The sequence below is a fragment of the Nansenia antarctica genome (genome assembly GCF_963989245.1).
Source record: "Nansenia antarctica genome assembly, chromosome: 3".
Taxonomy (NCBI): Eukaryota; Metazoa; Chordata; class Actinopteri; order Argentiniformes; family Microstomatidae; genus Nansenia; species Nansenia antarctica.
The window spans coordinates 85698731-85715877 of record NC_137688.1 but is presented as its reverse complement, the minus strand read 5'-3'; the positions used below and the strand labels follow the sequence as shown (position 1 = coordinate 85715877).

At 51.0% G+C, this 17147-nt stretch overlaps 1 protein-coding gene across 1 annotated transcript in view; it reads right to left on the bottom strand.

Moving 5' to 3' along the window:
* Positions 1–17147, bottom strand: part of dnah7 (dynein, axonemal, heavy chain 7) — a gene marked incomplete at both ends in the record, with an annotated part of 73218 nt that overhangs the window by 20854 nt on the left and 35217 nt on the right. The window contains 19 exon segments of the mRNA XM_080527685.1: positions 796–1126; positions 1378–1607; positions 2121–2366; positions 6158–6325; positions 6820–7278; positions 7421–7640; positions 7922–8048; positions 8132–8300; positions 8422–8577; positions 8929–9126; positions 11293–11514; positions 11696–11827; positions 12046–12222; positions 12388–12570; positions 12747–12896; positions 13076–13222; positions 13340–13441; positions 13904–14002; positions 14790–15002. Of these exon segments, the coding sequence (XP_080383811.1) occupies positions 796–1126; positions 1378–1607; positions 2121–2366; positions 6158–6325; positions 6820–7278; positions 7421–7640; positions 7922–8048; positions 8132–8300; positions 8422–8577; positions 8929–9126; positions 11293–11514; positions 11696–11827; positions 12046–12222; positions 12388–12570; positions 12747–12896; positions 13076–13222; positions 13340–13441; positions 13904–14002; positions 14790–15002 (3729 nt within the window).

Sequence of the window (17147 nt, the reverse complement as noted above, 5' to 3'; positions counted from 1 at the left end):
ATGGACTTGACCACCGTGATGTCCTGGGGGTGAGGGTGGGGGTGGAGGGGGGGGTGTTAGTAACAGACAACATGAAACTACCATCAGTCAGGGTGTCGAGGGTCCGTGACTGGCTAACCTGATTGGTCAAGGTGACGAGGGGAGGACAGGGCGGACTAACCTGATTGGTTTAGTAGCTGTAATCTGCTCTCCTGCAGCTGTATGCCTCTCATGTGACAGGGTCAACTAAGGTCTGTTCTTTCTCCTCTCCTCTCCTCTCCCCTCCCCTCTTCTCCCATCCCCTCCTCCCCTCCTCTCCTCCCATCTCCCTTCCCCTCCTCTCCTCCCCTCTTCTCCTCTCCCTTCCCCTCTTCTCCTCTCCCTTCCCCTCCCCTCCCCTCCTCTCTTCTCCCCTCCTCTCCTCCCCTTCCCATCTCTCATCTCCCTTCCCCTCCTCTCCTCTCCTCCTCTCCCTTCCCCTCCCCTCCTCTCCTCTCCCCTCCTCTCCTCCCCTCTTCTCCTCTACCTTCCTCTCCTCTCCTCCCCTCCCCATCTCCCTTCCCCTCCTCTCCTCTCCTCTCCTCCCCTCCCCTCCTCTCCTCTCCTCCCCTCCCCATCTCTCTTCTCCCTCCTCTCCTCTCATCTCCCTTCCCCTCCTCTCCTCTCCTCTCCCCTCCTCTCCTCCCCTCTTCTCATCTCCCCTCCTCTCCTCTCCCTTCCCCTCCTCTCCTCCCCTCCCCTCTCCTCCCCTCCTCTCCCTTCCCCTCCTCTCCTCTCCCCTCCTCTCGGGGAGGGTTCCGTGACTGACTAACTAACCTGATTGGTCAGGGTGTTGAGGGCGGACAGGGCCGACTCCAGGATCGGCATGGCGATGGCGAGGTCGGCGTCGCACTCGTCCTTGATGGCCTTGGCCGCCGTGGCCTGCTCGTTGGCCACCGCCTCGTCCACCTTCACCACCTTCTCCGTCTTGGCCACCTCCACCGACTCGTGGCTGATCACCTTCATCATCTCGTCCACCTCCCGGGACGCCACGCGCAGCTGCGGCTGCAGGGCCTCCAGCTCCACCTGCATGGTGGCGACCTGCGCCGCCGCCGACTCCAGCTTCTCCAGACCCACCTCGTACCTGCGCTTCAGCTGCATCACCTCCCTGTGAGGAGGGAGACAGGTAGAGAGACGGAGAGACAGTGTAGGGGAGGGGGGGTTAGACACTTAGACAGGTAGAGAGACAGTGTAGGGGAGGGGGGGGTTAGACACTTAGACAGGTAGAGAGACGAGTAGAAGACGGACAGACGGGTAGACGCATAGAGAGGTAGAGAGACAGACAGGCAGACTGACTGACAGACAGACAGATAGACAGACAGACCAGACAGGCAGACAGACAGACAGGTGATATCTTACGCCCTCTTGGTCTGCAGCAGGGTCTTGAAGGTGGAGATGAGCTCCAGGTAGGAGGTGGGGGTGACGTAGTTGTGGCGCTGCAGCTCGGAGAGGAAGCGTGCGGAGAGCAGGATGGTGGAGGTGTGGAAGCTCTGACACATGTCTATGCAGCCAGCCCGGCACTCCTCTGTCATCTCCACGTCCTCCAGGAAGCTGCTGGCCACCGCCTGCAGGGCGTCCTCTGGCCAGCTCTGAGGACCACAAGCCCCACATCTTCAATGGTTGTCATGCATATAAAGGGCTCTCCATATGTAGGCATGATCGAATTGTGGATCTGATTTCAGAGGGTGTCATTTCCATATTCAGGCCTGCCGCAAAGCCGTAGAAGGACTCCACTGTAAAGCCTAGCATGTTCAGTCTGTCCATTGTTATCATTTGGTGTGAATAACATCCTATGTGTGGGCATAACTGGTTGTTGGCTCAGCACTGTAACTGACTGTTTTCATAATGTCAAATGCACTGATAGTATTTATGTCCTTTAGATATTGTACATTTATGTGGACATAAATAAAGCATTTGAAATGTGTGTGTGTGCGTGTGTGTATACCGTACCTGGAACCAGTCGATGGTGCAGCAGTTGATGAGGGCAGGGTGTGTATGTGTGTGTGTGTGTGTGTGTGTGTGTGTGTGTGCGTGTGCGTGTGTGTGCGTTCGTGTATCAGTCCCTCCGTGCATGTGTGTGTGTGTGTGTGTGTGTACCGTACCTGGAACCAGTCGATGGTGCAGCAGTTGACGAGGGCGGGGAAGCGTCGCAGGCGGCTCCTGAAGGTGTCCCCGATGGGCGACATGGCCAGCACCACGTGCAGCTGCGCCCGGCAGCGCTGCAGGAACATGTTGAACAGCGCCAGCGGGCTGCCGTCCGTCTGCTGGTTCCGCTCGCGCTGCCGGTCCAACACGCGCATCCGCTCGCAGATCTCCGCCTTCTCGTCCACCGCAAACAGGTTGGGCACCTGGGGTGGGTGCATGTTGTTATGATATGTGACAGGGCATGGATAAAAGGTCCGCAAGTAGGGCAAAATCATTTTTGAGTTTTTTCCAGATTATGAAAGGGTAGATTGTAACCCTTTAAAATGATGTGTCATACATTGAAATCGTTTAATGAATGAATCGTTTAATGACCACACGACCTAGGTCGGTGGAATTTGTTTTCGGTACAGCTCAATACAGCAGTGTCAAAAAAAAACATACACACATTGCACATAACTATCACATGGACATGTACACACATAACCACAAGACAAGAACATATTTACAATTTATAAAGTGCAGTACGTCTGGCAGGGTTAGTGCAGTGAGTCAGGTGTTGAGTGTCCTTATGGCAGAGGGGGAAAAACGTTATCTTTAACATTATCTACCTGTCATCTGTCAGTGGGGTTGTCAGCTAACCCTCAGGAAACAAAATTGCAGGGCTGACACGTTTAAATAGCTAAACAATAATAACAATAATAATAATAATTCAAGATTCATGATTTTTTTATTGCCATGTGTGCCAAAAGTTTATTACATCCCATTACAAGTACAAGAGAGTAAAATTCATGGCAATGGAAAAAATTAGGCAAGATACAATTGAGCAATACAATAATAGAATGGTAAAGAATAATAATGTTGTGTCCGTGTGCACATGCATTTATCATTATAGTCCATAAAGCATCTAGTGGGACTTCGGCGTAGTTCCTTCCCATCCCATCTGGGCATCAAAGCTGTAATAAAAAAAGAAGACAATACATTTAAAATGATTGCCCACTGTTACCAACACCACTTTTACAAAATAGCCTACTACTATCTTCACAAAATAGAATTGCTTATACAATGACAATGACAAATACCTGAAGTGCTGGTGACTCTCATCAAGGTGTCATCTCTCAGAACCTCTCACCTCCTCATTCTGTAACACAGATGTCAGGTCAGAGGTGTGGACACACTGCTAGTGGAGGTTTTCCATAGACTCAGTGTACTGTAAGAAGTAGGCTAGTGAAATCATTTCAATCCACAGTATTATTCTACAGCAAATCTACATATCAATGAATTAATCATTATTTTTGATTCCACATAACATTAGCGTTCATTACAAAAGCATTAACTTTTTCTATAATCCATTACACCTCTAACAAAGCTAGCTAGCTAGCTAACACTTGTTTGGCTAGCTGGTACACACAAACACACTAAAATGGTGCATGAAACATATTACACTATGTTGCATGTTTAGTAGGTCTGCAACAAATGTATTTATTCATTATGTTTTATCTTTGACAACCTATTTCTTCCTCCCACCATCTCATTAGTTTTGGAGAGGGGTGGCATAATTGTGGTGAGCAGTTTCAGTGGTTTAATAACTGATGCTAACAACGGCGCTATCTACCTTACTCACAAAACAACAAATAACTGTTTGGCTATCCTAAGTAAACAACACAAAATCCTAGTAAACAACACATGTAACTCACTAAAACTTACCCAAGAACACAGCAGAAGGTCTGTCTGCAGACAACTGTCCCAAGAATAGTGAACTGTGGAGATCAAATTCCGTTGTCATCTGTCATCGTCAGATTCGGAGTTCGGAGTTCCCGTTATGTATAGTCCAATATGAAGGAGTTCATTAATTGCCCACTGTCGATATTTCTGCCTGCTTATGAAATTCTGTTGATAGCATTAGCGAGAGCTTCAGCCTCCATCTTGTAAACTTGTCAACAGATCCACACGCACATGGCTCTTTACATACAGCTGCGGTGGGCATGGCTACACACAGTGCCACACAAGGGCCAATCCCAATTCACCCCTATGGCTTCGTTTTGTGCGTTCACGTTTAGGGTAGGGGTGTCCCAATTCATATTTCAGCGAGGGGAAGGGGTGAGGGGGAGGGCTAACTATGACTTTGTTTCGAGCGATTCCAGGACCAGACTAGCTTTGAAGCCGTAGGGGTACCTACCCCTTGATTCCAACATGCATTGCGAATCATCCACAGAAATGTTATGTCGCTCTATTCTATGCGGAAATTTCATTACTTTCTCTGTAATTACTTATTAATAAAGATTTGAAAAAGTATGATAACCATCTTATTATCTTAGTTTAATGTCATTACAATGCATTATAGACCTTTTCTTTATAACAAGCATAACCAAAAAAAAAAACGCTTTTATGTCGAGGTGCTGTGTCTAACGTTACAGGCTGATTTGTGGACAGTGACATATTTATGACATATTTCCATGTCTGATGTCTAATGTCTAATGTCTGATGTACTAATGTCATTTCAATGCATTATAGACCTTTTCTTTACAACAAGCATAACAAAAAAATCGCTGTTATGCCGAGGTGCCTATGCTTAACATAGAAAGTTCCACAGTCCAGCACGCTCGGGTTTAGCAGTAGAGGACTGGTAGCCTACCTGATCACTTCCATTAGACTATCAAAGCAGGACACGGGAGCACTCATATCTGCGAGTTTGTCACAGGGTGACAGTCCCTATTCCTCTGCCCGGCGTCAGTCCAATGGAATCGTCAAGCACAGCCTTCCCCATAGAAATACATCGGTGCGCGATTACAGAGATGTACAATCATGTTTATCTAGAAATAAATTGTGGTGTTTGACAGCGGATGATGGTAGACATGTTTAATGTAAAGTTATCTATCTAAAGTTATCCATCCACAGGCTGATATGTGCATGATAGGCACGAATTCCCGCCCCCCCCCCCCTTGGTGGTATATGTCGCTATCTGTATTGCGGCACTTATTATACCAAAACAACTCGCAATCTAATCCGAGCAGTTGTTATTATGTAATATTATCGATGGATGTGCCATTTTTGATGGAGGGCAGTGAGCGGGAGACTCATCAAGGACATGTAGTTGACTAATGTAGTGGACAGCGGCTGTTTCTCCAGCGTTCCTGTCACATCGGATTTCGGAACGTCATAAAATTAAATATGTAAGTCATGCATTTTTCCATGTTTCCCATTGATGGTATATGACGCCGTAAATGTAACTAAAGTTCAGCCGCGAAGTTGTTGCACTGTTGTCCTAAATCAGTGCAGACTGGCAGGGTAGGAGCACAGGTTTCATACAGGTTAGAGCGCCGTTATTCTGTCATGGTCTGATAATGAAGCATTGTTCTTTTTTATTTGATGACTTGTTTGATCGATAGCGTAAAAGTGATATTGTGAATGAGTCGCGAGCGGCAATGCTTTTCTACGATACTACTGATGACGTATCAGTCTTGAAGGGTTGTCCCATTTCATAGGGGTAGATTTCAACCCCGACGGCTTGTGGCTCTGTTCGAAGGCCTTGGCTCGAAATCAAGTCACACTCGAAAACGAGCCATAGGGGTAGAAAAGGGAATCGGGATTGGGCCTAATATCCCCCACCCGACTTTGCTAACTAAATGTAGGTATTTAGTGAATGTAAAACTGTTGGATATGATATCGAGTGGGTTCTTCATCGCTTCGTTTGTCGTCCTATGCCAAAAACCGGAAAAAAAAAAAATCACAACAAGACTTGTTTGGCTCGATTGCGAGGTTTCACAATTGCCGAGATGCGGACCTTTTAATGAAACCGTGTCACATATGTGTATGCATACAGTATGTGACACAGTCTGGTCCGCTTGTCGGAAACCAATCAAAATGTTCTGACTTTTCTTTTGAAACACGGAACTACGTTTCGATGTTGTTGACTTGCTAGTCGAGCCAAAATGCTGCAACGCAATGGATTGGACTATCTTTCTATCCATCTCTCCCTCTCTCCCCCCTCCCTCACCTCTCCTGTGTTGAGCAGGTTGCTGACGTCCTCCAGGAAGGACTCCATCTTGATCTGCGTGTCGGTGAAGAGAAACACTCCGTGTTTGTCTCCCTGAGTCGACTTCCTCATGATGAGCTTCAGGTCGTCCCTCCACTCCACCATCCCGTAGCTCTTAGAGATCTCCACCTGGAGGCAAAACAGACCAAATACACGCCGTTTAGCTGATATACGCCATTTTAGCTGACGTTTTTATCCCGAGCGACTTAAATTGCAGTGAGTGGATACATTTTTCAGTACCGTATATATGGTCCCAGCGGGAACAAACCCGTAGCCAAAGCTTTGTTAGTATCCTGCTCTACCAACTGAACCACAGAGGACCACGAACAACAAACAAAACAACAATAACCTTTCTTCTTTCCTCCATGGCACTAGTTCTTACGGAAGGTTTTACCTACGATGACTGTCTTTTGATTCACTGACTGAGACTATTGTACTTATTGTGAGTCGCTAGAACCGACATTAGTTCTGTCCGTTAATTTGCGTTTATTTGAATGGAAAAGAATGTTAACGGTCCTAATCGACTTTGACCCTTGGAAATGATTATTCGAATAATCGATTATTCTGTCCCATTCCTAGTCGCTAAATGCCGCCCAATTCTTTTTTAAAATTCAAAACAAAACCTGGAACAGCTCCGCGTCCTGCATGTGGGCGGCCAGCCGCGTGAGGGACTGGCGGCCACTCCCGCCCACCCCCACCAGGAGGGCGTGGCCCCGGGGCTGCTGGAGGACGCGGGAGATGCGGCAGACGTGCTGGATGGCGAAGCGGAACAGCACCAGGTTCATGGGCGGGTTGACGGTGTTGTACTCCTCCAGGTGTCCCTCCACCACGGGCCGCAGCCGCTCCAGGCTGGGCACCTCGCGGTAGGAGCGGTCCTCGCCCTTCGGGTCGTGGAAGTCGCAGAACATCAGGCTGCGCAGGTCGTCCTCGGTGACGGTGGTGGGGGTGTCGGCCTGGGCCAGGTGCCGGAACAGCTGGTGGAAGTCCTCGCCCAGGTGGGTCTGGCACACCTGCTGCAGGTAGCCCACCATCCAGGCCCGGTCCGAGTCCTGGACCAGCCGGTCGTAGTACACCCTCTGGACCTGCGGGGGCAGCACAGGACAACCAAGTAAACGAGACAAAGAAACCTCAACGACCGTTGAACATGTTGGGCAGAGAGTCTGTCTCTCCATGGAGATACCAGGGGTAGACCAGGGGTCTCTCCTCACAGACCAGAGGTCTCACCTCGTGCACCCAGAGGCGTTTGATGGCGCTGGGCTCTTCTGCGGTCTCGGGCCGGGACAGACAGATCCCCTGGATGACCCTGGAGAAGTCCCGCAGGTTGAAGAGGTAGTGAGACTTGGCGGGCGTGGGCAGGAGGTTCTTGGTGGCCTCCTGGTACACAGCCATGGTCCCGTTGATGACGCCGGAGGTCAGGGAGGAGAAGGGCTTGGGGAACGCAAACCTGCCGGGAAGAGGAGGAGGAGGAAGCACGCTGTAAAAAAAAAAACTATCAACACACAACGCTCTTTTCCCTCTCTGGAAGATGAAAATGTAAATCCAGTATTCCAGTAAACACTACTAGGACAGCCATGCCTATTTCAGCAATGCTTCAAATGTGTTTTGATTTGAAGTTCACCCCGGCATTGAGGTGAAAGAACTCCCTTTTCTTCGCTATGGTTACCGTACGGTGAGGTGCCAGTCGCTACAGTTACCGTACGGGGAGGTGCCAGTCGCTATGGTTACCGTATGGTGAGGTGCCAGTCGAGGATGCGGGAGAAGATGGTGAACATGGTCGTCTCGTCAAAGTCGTTGATGGTGACGGTGTTGAAGTGACGCATGAAGCGGCCTGTGATGGGGTTCCTCCCTCCACCTGCAGACAGGTCACAGGTTAGAGGTCACAGGTGTGTGTGTGTGTGTGTGTGTGTCTGTGTGTGTATATGTGTGTGTGCTCACCGGGGGGGCCCATGGCACACATGATCTGTATGTCCACCAGCCGGATCATGGTGCAGTCCTTGGTGTCGTACCAGTTCCAGTGGTCCAGCCACTGGCGCAGCAGCTCCACGGGGGGCTGGGCCCCATACGTCTCCCTGGCCGGCATGTTCACATCGTCCACAAACACCACCTACACACACACAGGTACACACAGGTAGAACACACACCACCTACACACAGGTACACACAGGTAGACAGCAGTTCTGTTCTAACAGTTCTGTTCTTGAGGGGTTCTGAGGAGGTTCTCTTACCGTTCTCTTGCCCAGGGGAGGACCGTACACACCCTTCCTCCGCTTATCCAGTTTGGACATGATGATGTTCTGGGTCTGGGCCGCCGTGGTCTGGGCCGAGAAGTTGATCATCAGCGGGTTGTACACTTCCTTATTCAGACGGTTCAACAGGAAGTCCTGCAGCAGAGAGAGACGGAGGGTTATGATGTCATTATGACTGGTCCTGCACCAGAGAGAGAGACGGAGGGTTATGATGTCATTATGACTGGTCCTGCACCAGAGAGAGAGACGGGGGGTTATGATGTCATTATGACTGGTCCTCAGCAGAGAGAGAGACGGGGGTTATGATGTCATTATGACTGGTCCTCAGCAGAGAGAGATGGTGGTTATTAAGAAATATTGTACTTTTGGATAATTTGACCAAGGGGGAGCATGTACATGTAAATGGAGAACAGGATGGGACCTAGGATGGAACCCTGTGGTGAGAGACTGGCTGGGGGAGAGGAAGAGTTAGCTATGTTGACTCACTATGATGTAGACGCTCTTGCCGGTGCCGGTGGGTCCGATGAAGACGGTGGGTTTCTGGTGGGTGACCAGGAGGTCCATCAGCGCCATGTAGCGGACCGTGTTCTCCGTGGGGACGATGATCTCGTTGAACTGCACGTCCTTGGGGATAGGGGGCGCTGCCTGCAGCTCGGCCGTCCACAGCTCCCAGCGGCCCGGGCCCTGCAGAGGAACACACGGTCACATGACCACTACCCTCCGAGGACTTCAAACATCGTAACACGTCTGAAGATCATCCGTGGATCTGGAGACCATCCAGTGTGTAGTGTTGTGGTAGCGTTGTGGTGGTGTTGTGGTAGTGTTGTGGTGGTGTTGTGGTCGCATAGTGGGAGCATTGTGGTAGCGTTGTGGTGGTGTTGTGGTGTTGTGGTGGTGTTGTGGTGGTGTTGTGGTGTTGTGGTAGTGTTGTGGTGGTGTTGTGGTGGTGTTGTGGTGGTGTTGTGGTGGTGTTGTGGTAGTGTTGTGGTAGTGTTGTGGTGGTGTTGTGGTCGCATAGTGGTCGCATTGTGGTAGCATTGTGGTGTTGTGGTGGTGTTGTGGTAGTGTTGTGGTGGTGTGGTGGTGTTGGTGTTGTGGTGGTGTTGTGGTGGTGTTGTGGTGGTGTTGTGGTGTTGTGGTGGTGTTGTGGTGGTGTTGTGGTGGTGTTGTGGTAGTGTTGTGGTGGTGTTGTGGTAGTGTTGTGGTGGTGTTGTTGTGGTGGTGTTGTGGTAGTGTTGTGGTGGTGTTGTGGTAGTGTTGTGGTGGTGTTGTGGTAGTGTTGTGGTGGTGTTGTGGTAGTGTTGTGGTGGTGTTGTGGTGGTGTTGTGGTAGTGTTATGGTAGTGTTGTGGTAGTGTTGTGGTGGTGTTGTGGTGGTGTTGTGGTGGTGTTGTGGTGGTGTTGTGGTTGTGTTGTGGTGGTGGTGTGGTGGTGTTGTGGTGGTGTTGTGGTAGTGTTGTGGTGGTGTTGTGGTGGTGTTGTGGTAGTGTTGTGGTAGTGTTGTGGTAGTGTTGTGGTGGTGTTGTGGTGGTGTTGTGGTGTTGTGGTGGTGTTGTGGTGGTGTTGTGGTAGCATAGTGGTAGCATTGTGGTGGTGTTGTGGTGGTGTTGTGGTGGTGTTGTGGTGGTGTTGTGGTAGTGTTGTGGTAGTGTTGTGGTGGTGTTGTGGTAGTGTTGTGGTGGTGTTGTGGTGGTGTTGTGGGAGCATTGTGGTGGTGTTGTGGTGGTGTTGTGGTAGTGTTGTGGTGGTGTTGTGGTGGTGTTGTGGGAGCATTGTGGTGGTGTTGTGGTGGTGTTGTGGTAGCGTTGTGGTGGTGTTGTGGTGGTGTTGTGGTAGTGTTGTGGTAGTGTTGTGGTGGTGTTGTGGTAGTGTTGTGGTGGTGTTGTGGTGGTGTTGTGGGAGCATTGTGGTGGTGTTGTGGTGTTGTGGTGTTGTGGTGTTGTGGTAGTGTTGTGGTGGTGTTGTGGTAGTGTTGTGGTGGTGTTGTGGTGGTGTTGTGGTGGTGTTGTGGTAGTGTTGTGGTAGTGTTGTGGTAGTGTTGTGGTAGTGTTGTGGTGGTTTTTGTGGTGGTGGGTGGTGTTGTGGTGGTGTTGTGGTGGTGTTGTGGTAGTGTTGTGGTGTGGTGGTGTGGTGTGTGGTGTGGTGGTGGTGTTGTGGTGGTGTTGTGGTAGTGTGTGGTGGTGTTGTGTGGTAGTGTTGTGGTGGTGTTGTGGTGGTTGTGGTGGTGTGGTGTTGTGTGGTGGTGTTGTGGTGGTGTGTGTGGTTGGTGTTGTGGTGGTGTTGTGGTGGTGTTGTGGTGGTGTTGTGGTGGTGTTGTGGTGGTGTTGTGGTAGTGTTGTGGTGGTGTTGTGGTGGTGTTGTGGTAGTGTTGTGGTGGTGTTGTGGTGGTGTTGTGGTGGTGTTGTGGTGGTGTTGTGGTGGTGTTGTGGTGGTGTTGTGGTAGTGTTGTGGTGGTGTTGTGGTGGTGTTGTGGTGGTGTTGTGGTGGTGTTGTGGTGGTGTTGTGGTAGTGTTGTGGTGGTGTTGTGGTAGTGTTGTGGTGGTGTTGTGGTGGTGGTGTTGTGGTGATGTTGTGGTGATGCTGTGGTGGTGTTGTGGTGTTGTGGTAGCATAGTGGTGGTGTTGTGGTGGTGTTGTGGTAGTGTTGTGGTAGTGTTGTGGTGATGTTGTGGTAGTGTTGTGGTGATGTTGTGGTGGTGTTGTGGTGGTGTTGTGGTGGTGTGGTAGCATAGTGGTAGCATTGTGGTGATGTTGTGGTGGTGTTGTGGTGGTGTTGTGGTAGCATAGTGGTAGCATTGTGGTGGTGTTGTGGTGGTGTTGTGGTCGTGTGCTAGTTGGTGTAGTGTACTCACCTCTTTAATGAAGCGGTACTGGTACAGGGTTCCCTCCGTGGGCAGCGTCACGGTCAGCTGTTTGGCGGGCGGCTCCACGTGCTCCAGGATGCCGTAGCGCGCCCGCGTCTCCTCGCTCAGCGCGCCCCCCAGCAGTTCGCGCACCAGGCTGTCAAAAATGACCCGGCCCGCCTCCAGGCAGCTGGCGCCCACCGACCACACCAGGCAGAACACAAAGATACCCTGCGGACAGAGGTAGTATTGTAAACAACAGTATAGTTGGTATATACAGTTATGGGCAATATGCAGTTATGAGCTATGTACAGTGAGGTAGTTTATGTACAGTATCTAATGTGCAGAAATATAAAAGAAGCTATGTCAGGAGACGTGTGTGTGTGTGTGTGTGTGTCTCCTGTGCCCTCACCTCCAGCCAGGAGCAGACGTCTCTCTCATCCATGGTCTTCATCCTCCCCTCCTCCCTGAACTCGTCCATCATACAGTCCATCAGGTTCATCAGAGAGTTCACAAGGTTGGTGTCTGAGGTAGGGGACAGCTCCTACAACACACACACACACACACACACACACACACACACACACACACACACACAGACAGTTTGGTGGAACATCTAGTTTTCTGTGCCTGTGGTTCTACCAGGGTGTGTGTCTGTGGTTCTACCAGGGTGTGTGTCTGTGGTTCTACCAGGGTGTGTGTCTGTGGTTCTACCAGGGTGTGTGCCTGTGGTTCTACCAGGGTGTGTGTCTGTGGTCTTACCTTGGTGGCCTTGCGTACGAGTCTCAGGCAGGCAGGCAGCATGCGGTCGAACAGGCCTGAGATCAGCTCCTTGTGCATGGCGCTGACAGCAGGGGGCAGTGTGTTGAGCCAGGACAGCATGAGGGGATGCCAGCCCAACATGTGGGGCTCCATGTAGATCATCCCACAGCGGGACACCTGACACACACATGTTAGAGGCTCCTGTGGCGGTTTTACAACAGTACGCAGCAGAGCGATGCTAAGGATGCGAGTTTGGAAAACTACTACAGGTGGGCTCCCAGAGTGATGTACGGTGTCGGAGAACTACAAAGGGGCTGCCGGTCTACAGCCTCCAGGTCTCACCGTAGCGGGAGAGGCCACCTCCAGGTCCATGGGTTCGAAGATGAGGCTCATCTGAGGAGACATCTGTATGATCTCGCCGCTCATCAGACACAGCTTCTTGTTGTCGTCCAGGACCGTGTTCATGTTCTCGATCCACACGGCGTCCACGGGCCCGTCGAAGATCAGCCACTTCCTGTCCGGGCTCTGCAGGGAGAGGACAAGAGAGGGAGGTCACTAGATAGCCATGGTGGAGAGGACAGGAGAGGGAGGTCACTAGATAGCCATGGTGGAGAGGACAGGAGAGGGGGGTCACTCTAGATGACCGTGCTTGCCCGTGACCGTGCTTGACCGTGACTGATGGTGCTTAACCGTGGTCCTACCTGCGAGGTGGCGAAGGCTCTGTAGCTGACCGCCAGGATGCCATCGGACCACTCGTGGGAGACGGGGTCAAACTGTCCGTACAGCTGACCCATGGTGATGGACTTGGGGTTGATGACTGTGATCTGGACCCGGTTCTCATCCATCAGACCCTTTACACACACACACACACACACACACACACACACACACACACACACACACACACATAGTTTCAGGGTCAGGGTCATGGTTAGGGTCAGGGTCATGGTTAGGCTCAGGATCAGGGTTAGGGTCAGGGTCAGGGTCAGGGTTGGGGTCAGGGCCAGTGTTGGGGTCAGGGCCAGGTTACCTTGTCACAGATGTCCTGCAGGGCGGCGGCCAGGACGCGGTAGGCGCAGGTCTTCCCTCCGAACGGCTCTCCCACCAGCATGAAGCCGTGACGCACGATCATCATCTCAAAGATCTGCAGGATCTTCTCTGCAAAGAAGTCTGTCACCTGGGTGAGGGGGAGGGATAGGGTGAGGGATAGGGTGAGGGTGAGGGTGAGGGTGAGGGTGAGGGTTAGGGTTAGGGTTAGATCAGGATGTCCTCAGAGAAGGGGTGTGTGAGTTACCTGCAGGTTCATCTTGTCGCTGTTGTGCTGCACTGCCTCCAGCAGGAGGCGGTAGTCTGGCTTGGGAAGCTTCACCCCCGGGAACAGGTCAGACGTGATGCCCTGGGGAGGAGAGGAGACACACACACGCACATACTAATATAATAATAATAATAACTTTTTATAGCGCTTTTCCTGCAAACGTTGCAGCTCAAAGTGCTCCAATCGTTATATAATCATAATTTTATTATTTAGTCATTTAAAGGCAATATTAAAAAGATGGGTTTTTAGTCTTGACTTGAACATATTTGCTGAGGTTGCATCTGCCAGTGCATTCCACAATTTGGGTGCATAAAATGAGAATGCAGCTTCACATGCGAACAAGCACGCACGCGTTCATTAGGTCTACAGTACGGTTGTGCTGTAAGTAAGTATTATTATCCCTCTGTAAAGACAAACCCGTCATGATCTGATTACATCTGATGCATTATTAGACTGATGGCTCTGATGTAAACAAAGACCAACAACCAGAAAGACTGGCTGAACTGGCAGGCAGGAAATGACACGGTAGGTAGCCTCTCCCACCTCAAACAGCGGCAGGTCGTGAGACAGGAACTTGGGGAGGTTGACGTCGATGATGGACCTCAGCAACAGGATGTCTTCATCCTCCTCAGGGAACTTCAACTGAGGGGGGGAGAGAGCGAGAGAGAGAAGGAGAGGGATGTCAGATAGGGGGAGAAGGAGAGATGAATCAGGCATCATTCAAATCAAATCAAATCAAATTTTATTTGTATAGCGCATTTCTTACAAGATGCAACTCAATGCGCTTCACACAATGAACATTTTCAGTCAATCAGTCACTCAATCAATCAATACTGACAGAGCCGCGAGCAGGCAAAAGTAAAAACCTGTACACTATGTAGCCAGGAAAATTCCCTTGCAGCCCTCTACACAAGAGAGCGACTACTAGCCAGTTTGCCTACCAGCACCCAGCGGTGGGCCCCCACACCCCCCCCCTGGGGAGCCCCCGCCGCCCCACACACCCAGCCCGCCCCACCACCAGCACACCCGGCCCAGCCAAGCAAGCACAGACCACAGAGGCCCCGCACAAGGACGGCCAAGCAGGTGCCCCGGCGGCGGAACAGACCAGGCACACGGGGCAGCCGGGGGTCCCCAAGGGGAGGCCAAGGACCACCGGCGCAAAGCAAGCAAGCAAGGGCGAAAAACCTGTACACCATGTATCCAGGAAAAGTTCCTTGCATATTATCGGCGTACACACTGTCCATAAATTTAGTGTTATATCTGCATCGTTCTGTGTGACATTGAGGGGACATTGAGGGGGACATTGAGGGGGACATTGAGCGGACATTGAGGGGGACATTGCGGGGACATTGAGGGGGACATTGAAGGGGATATTGAGGGGGACATTGAGGGGACATTAAGGGGGACATTGTGGACACAGTTTGGTTACCTTGAGGTTTCCAGCGGCGGTCAACACAGACTTGACGGCCCTCATGCCGTAGTCGTAGTGGTGCTGCGAGGACAGCTGTTCTGAACACAGCCTGTAGGTGGCGACGATCTTCACCGACAGCGGCCGGGCCGTCACAAAGCCACAGGAGTAGAGCACGATCTCTGCTATCATGGCGTAGTCTGGGACCATCATGGCCACCGTCCTGAACAGAGCCTAGGAGACATATATGGTAGTGTATATGTATATGAATATATGTATATTGTCACAAACCCGAAGGCAGTGGCAAAAAAGGGAGTCCACACATGTGTTTAAATTAGCCAACTTAAGTTTTATTATACTAATTAAGCAAAGTAAACTAAACAACATATGTATAGGGATATGGATAAGAATCAGTAGTGTAAGCCATGAGTGAATGAGTGTAAAATGTATGTTGTATGTGTAAGGGGTGTATGTGTGTAGTGTAAGAATAGGAGGCCTGAGGCCTCACCAAAATCCTAAAGGAACAAAGGTCAGTGGAAGAGAGAGTAGGCTGAGGATACACCCGCAACATCCTCAGCTCCCCAAACCCAGGTGACACTCGTCAGGCTGACGACCCCCCCACTCTGCCAAGGCTCCCGAAGGAAACAGAAACAGGCAGGCAGAGTGGGAGGAGTCACAATATGTGTATGTGTATATGTGTATATTTACATTTTACATTTTTGGCATTTAGCAGACGCCTTATTCCAAAGCGACTTACAATCAATACATTTGAATGCTAAGCATGTGAATCATCAGTCCACCATTCGTGGCAGGAAGAGTAATCTAGCTCAGGCCAGGGGCCATTGATAGAAGGAGAAACCTTCTTCTAAAATTTTTTTTTTTTAATTATTACATTTTTTATACTGGAGGAACAGAGAAACAGTACAAAGGGGGCGATAGAAGTTCTTAGGGACACAGTAGAGGGGAAAGCGGACGTCTTTAGGAGACGTAGTGCTGGGGGGCAGAAGATGTCTCAGGAGGAGCAGTTAAGGTGCAACCTGAAGAGGTGGGTCTTCAGTCTACGAGGAAAGATGGGCAGTGACTCTGCCGTTCTGACAGCCGTGGGGAGCTCATTCCACCAGCGGGGAGCCAGAGTTGTGAAGAGACGTGATCGGGCAGCACGACTGCTGTGCAGAGGTGGTGGGGCCAGTCGGCCAGCCGAGGTGGAGGAGCGGAGTGAGCGGGCTGGAGTTTGGGGGGTTACCATTTCCTTTAGGTAGGCAGGGGCTGTCCCTTTAGCTGCCTGATATGCAAGCACCAGGGTCTTGAATCGGATGCGAGCTGCTACCGGGAGCCAGTGCAGGGTGCGAAGGAGAGGGGTGACATGAGAGCATTTGGGGAGGTTGAATACCAAACGTGCAGCAGCGTTCTGGATGAGCTGCAGAGGTCTAATGGCGTAGGCGGGGAGACCAGCCAGGAGTACGTTGCAGTAATCCAGGCGGGAGATGACCAGTGCCTGGGTCAAGAGTTGCGCTGCCTCTCTGGTAAGGAATGGTCGTATCCTTCTGATGTTGTAGAGGAAGAATCTGCAGGAGCGAGCCGTTGCTGCAATGTTCTCCGCACAGGATAGTCGGTTATCCAGGATCACTCCAAGATTCTTGGCTGTCAGGGAGGGGGTTACAGTAGAGTTCTCCACTGTGATAGAGAAGTCTTTCCCGGGGATGAAGAGGAGCTCGGTCTTGTTAAGATTGAGCTTGAGATGGTGGTCAGCCATCCAAGTTGAAATGTCAGCGAGACATGCAGAGATACGGGTTGCCACGTGTACATCAGACGGGGGGAAGGACAGGAAGAGTTGAGTGTCGTCTGCGTAGCTGTGGTAGGAGAGCCCGTGTGAAGAGATTACCGAGCCAAGAGACTTGGTGTAGAGAGAGAAAAGTAGGGGCCCTAGGACAGAACCCTGGGGTACCCCAGTGGAGAGGGTTCGTGGAGAAGACAGCGATTCTCTCCAGGTCACCTGGTAGGAGCGGCCCGTCAGGTAGGAAGAAAACCAGGAGTGTGCGGTGCCAGAGATGCCCAGTTCTGAGAGGATGGAGAGAAGGATCTGGTGATTGACTGTGTCGAAGGCAGCAGACAGGTCAAGGAGAATGAGAACAGAGGAGAGGGAGGAAGCTTGGGCAGAGTGGAGGGCTTCTGTGACAGCAAGGAGTGCAGTCTCAGTGGAGTGCCCAGCCTTGAAGCCGGATTGGTGGGGGTCTAAGTGTTCCATCTTCCGGAGATAGTCAGTCAGTTGTTTAGATGCCGCGCGTTCAAGGGTTTTGGAAGGGAAGGAGAGAAGGGATACAGGTCTGTAATTGTGGACAGATGAAGGGTCAGGTTTCTTGAGGATGGGCTTGACTCTGG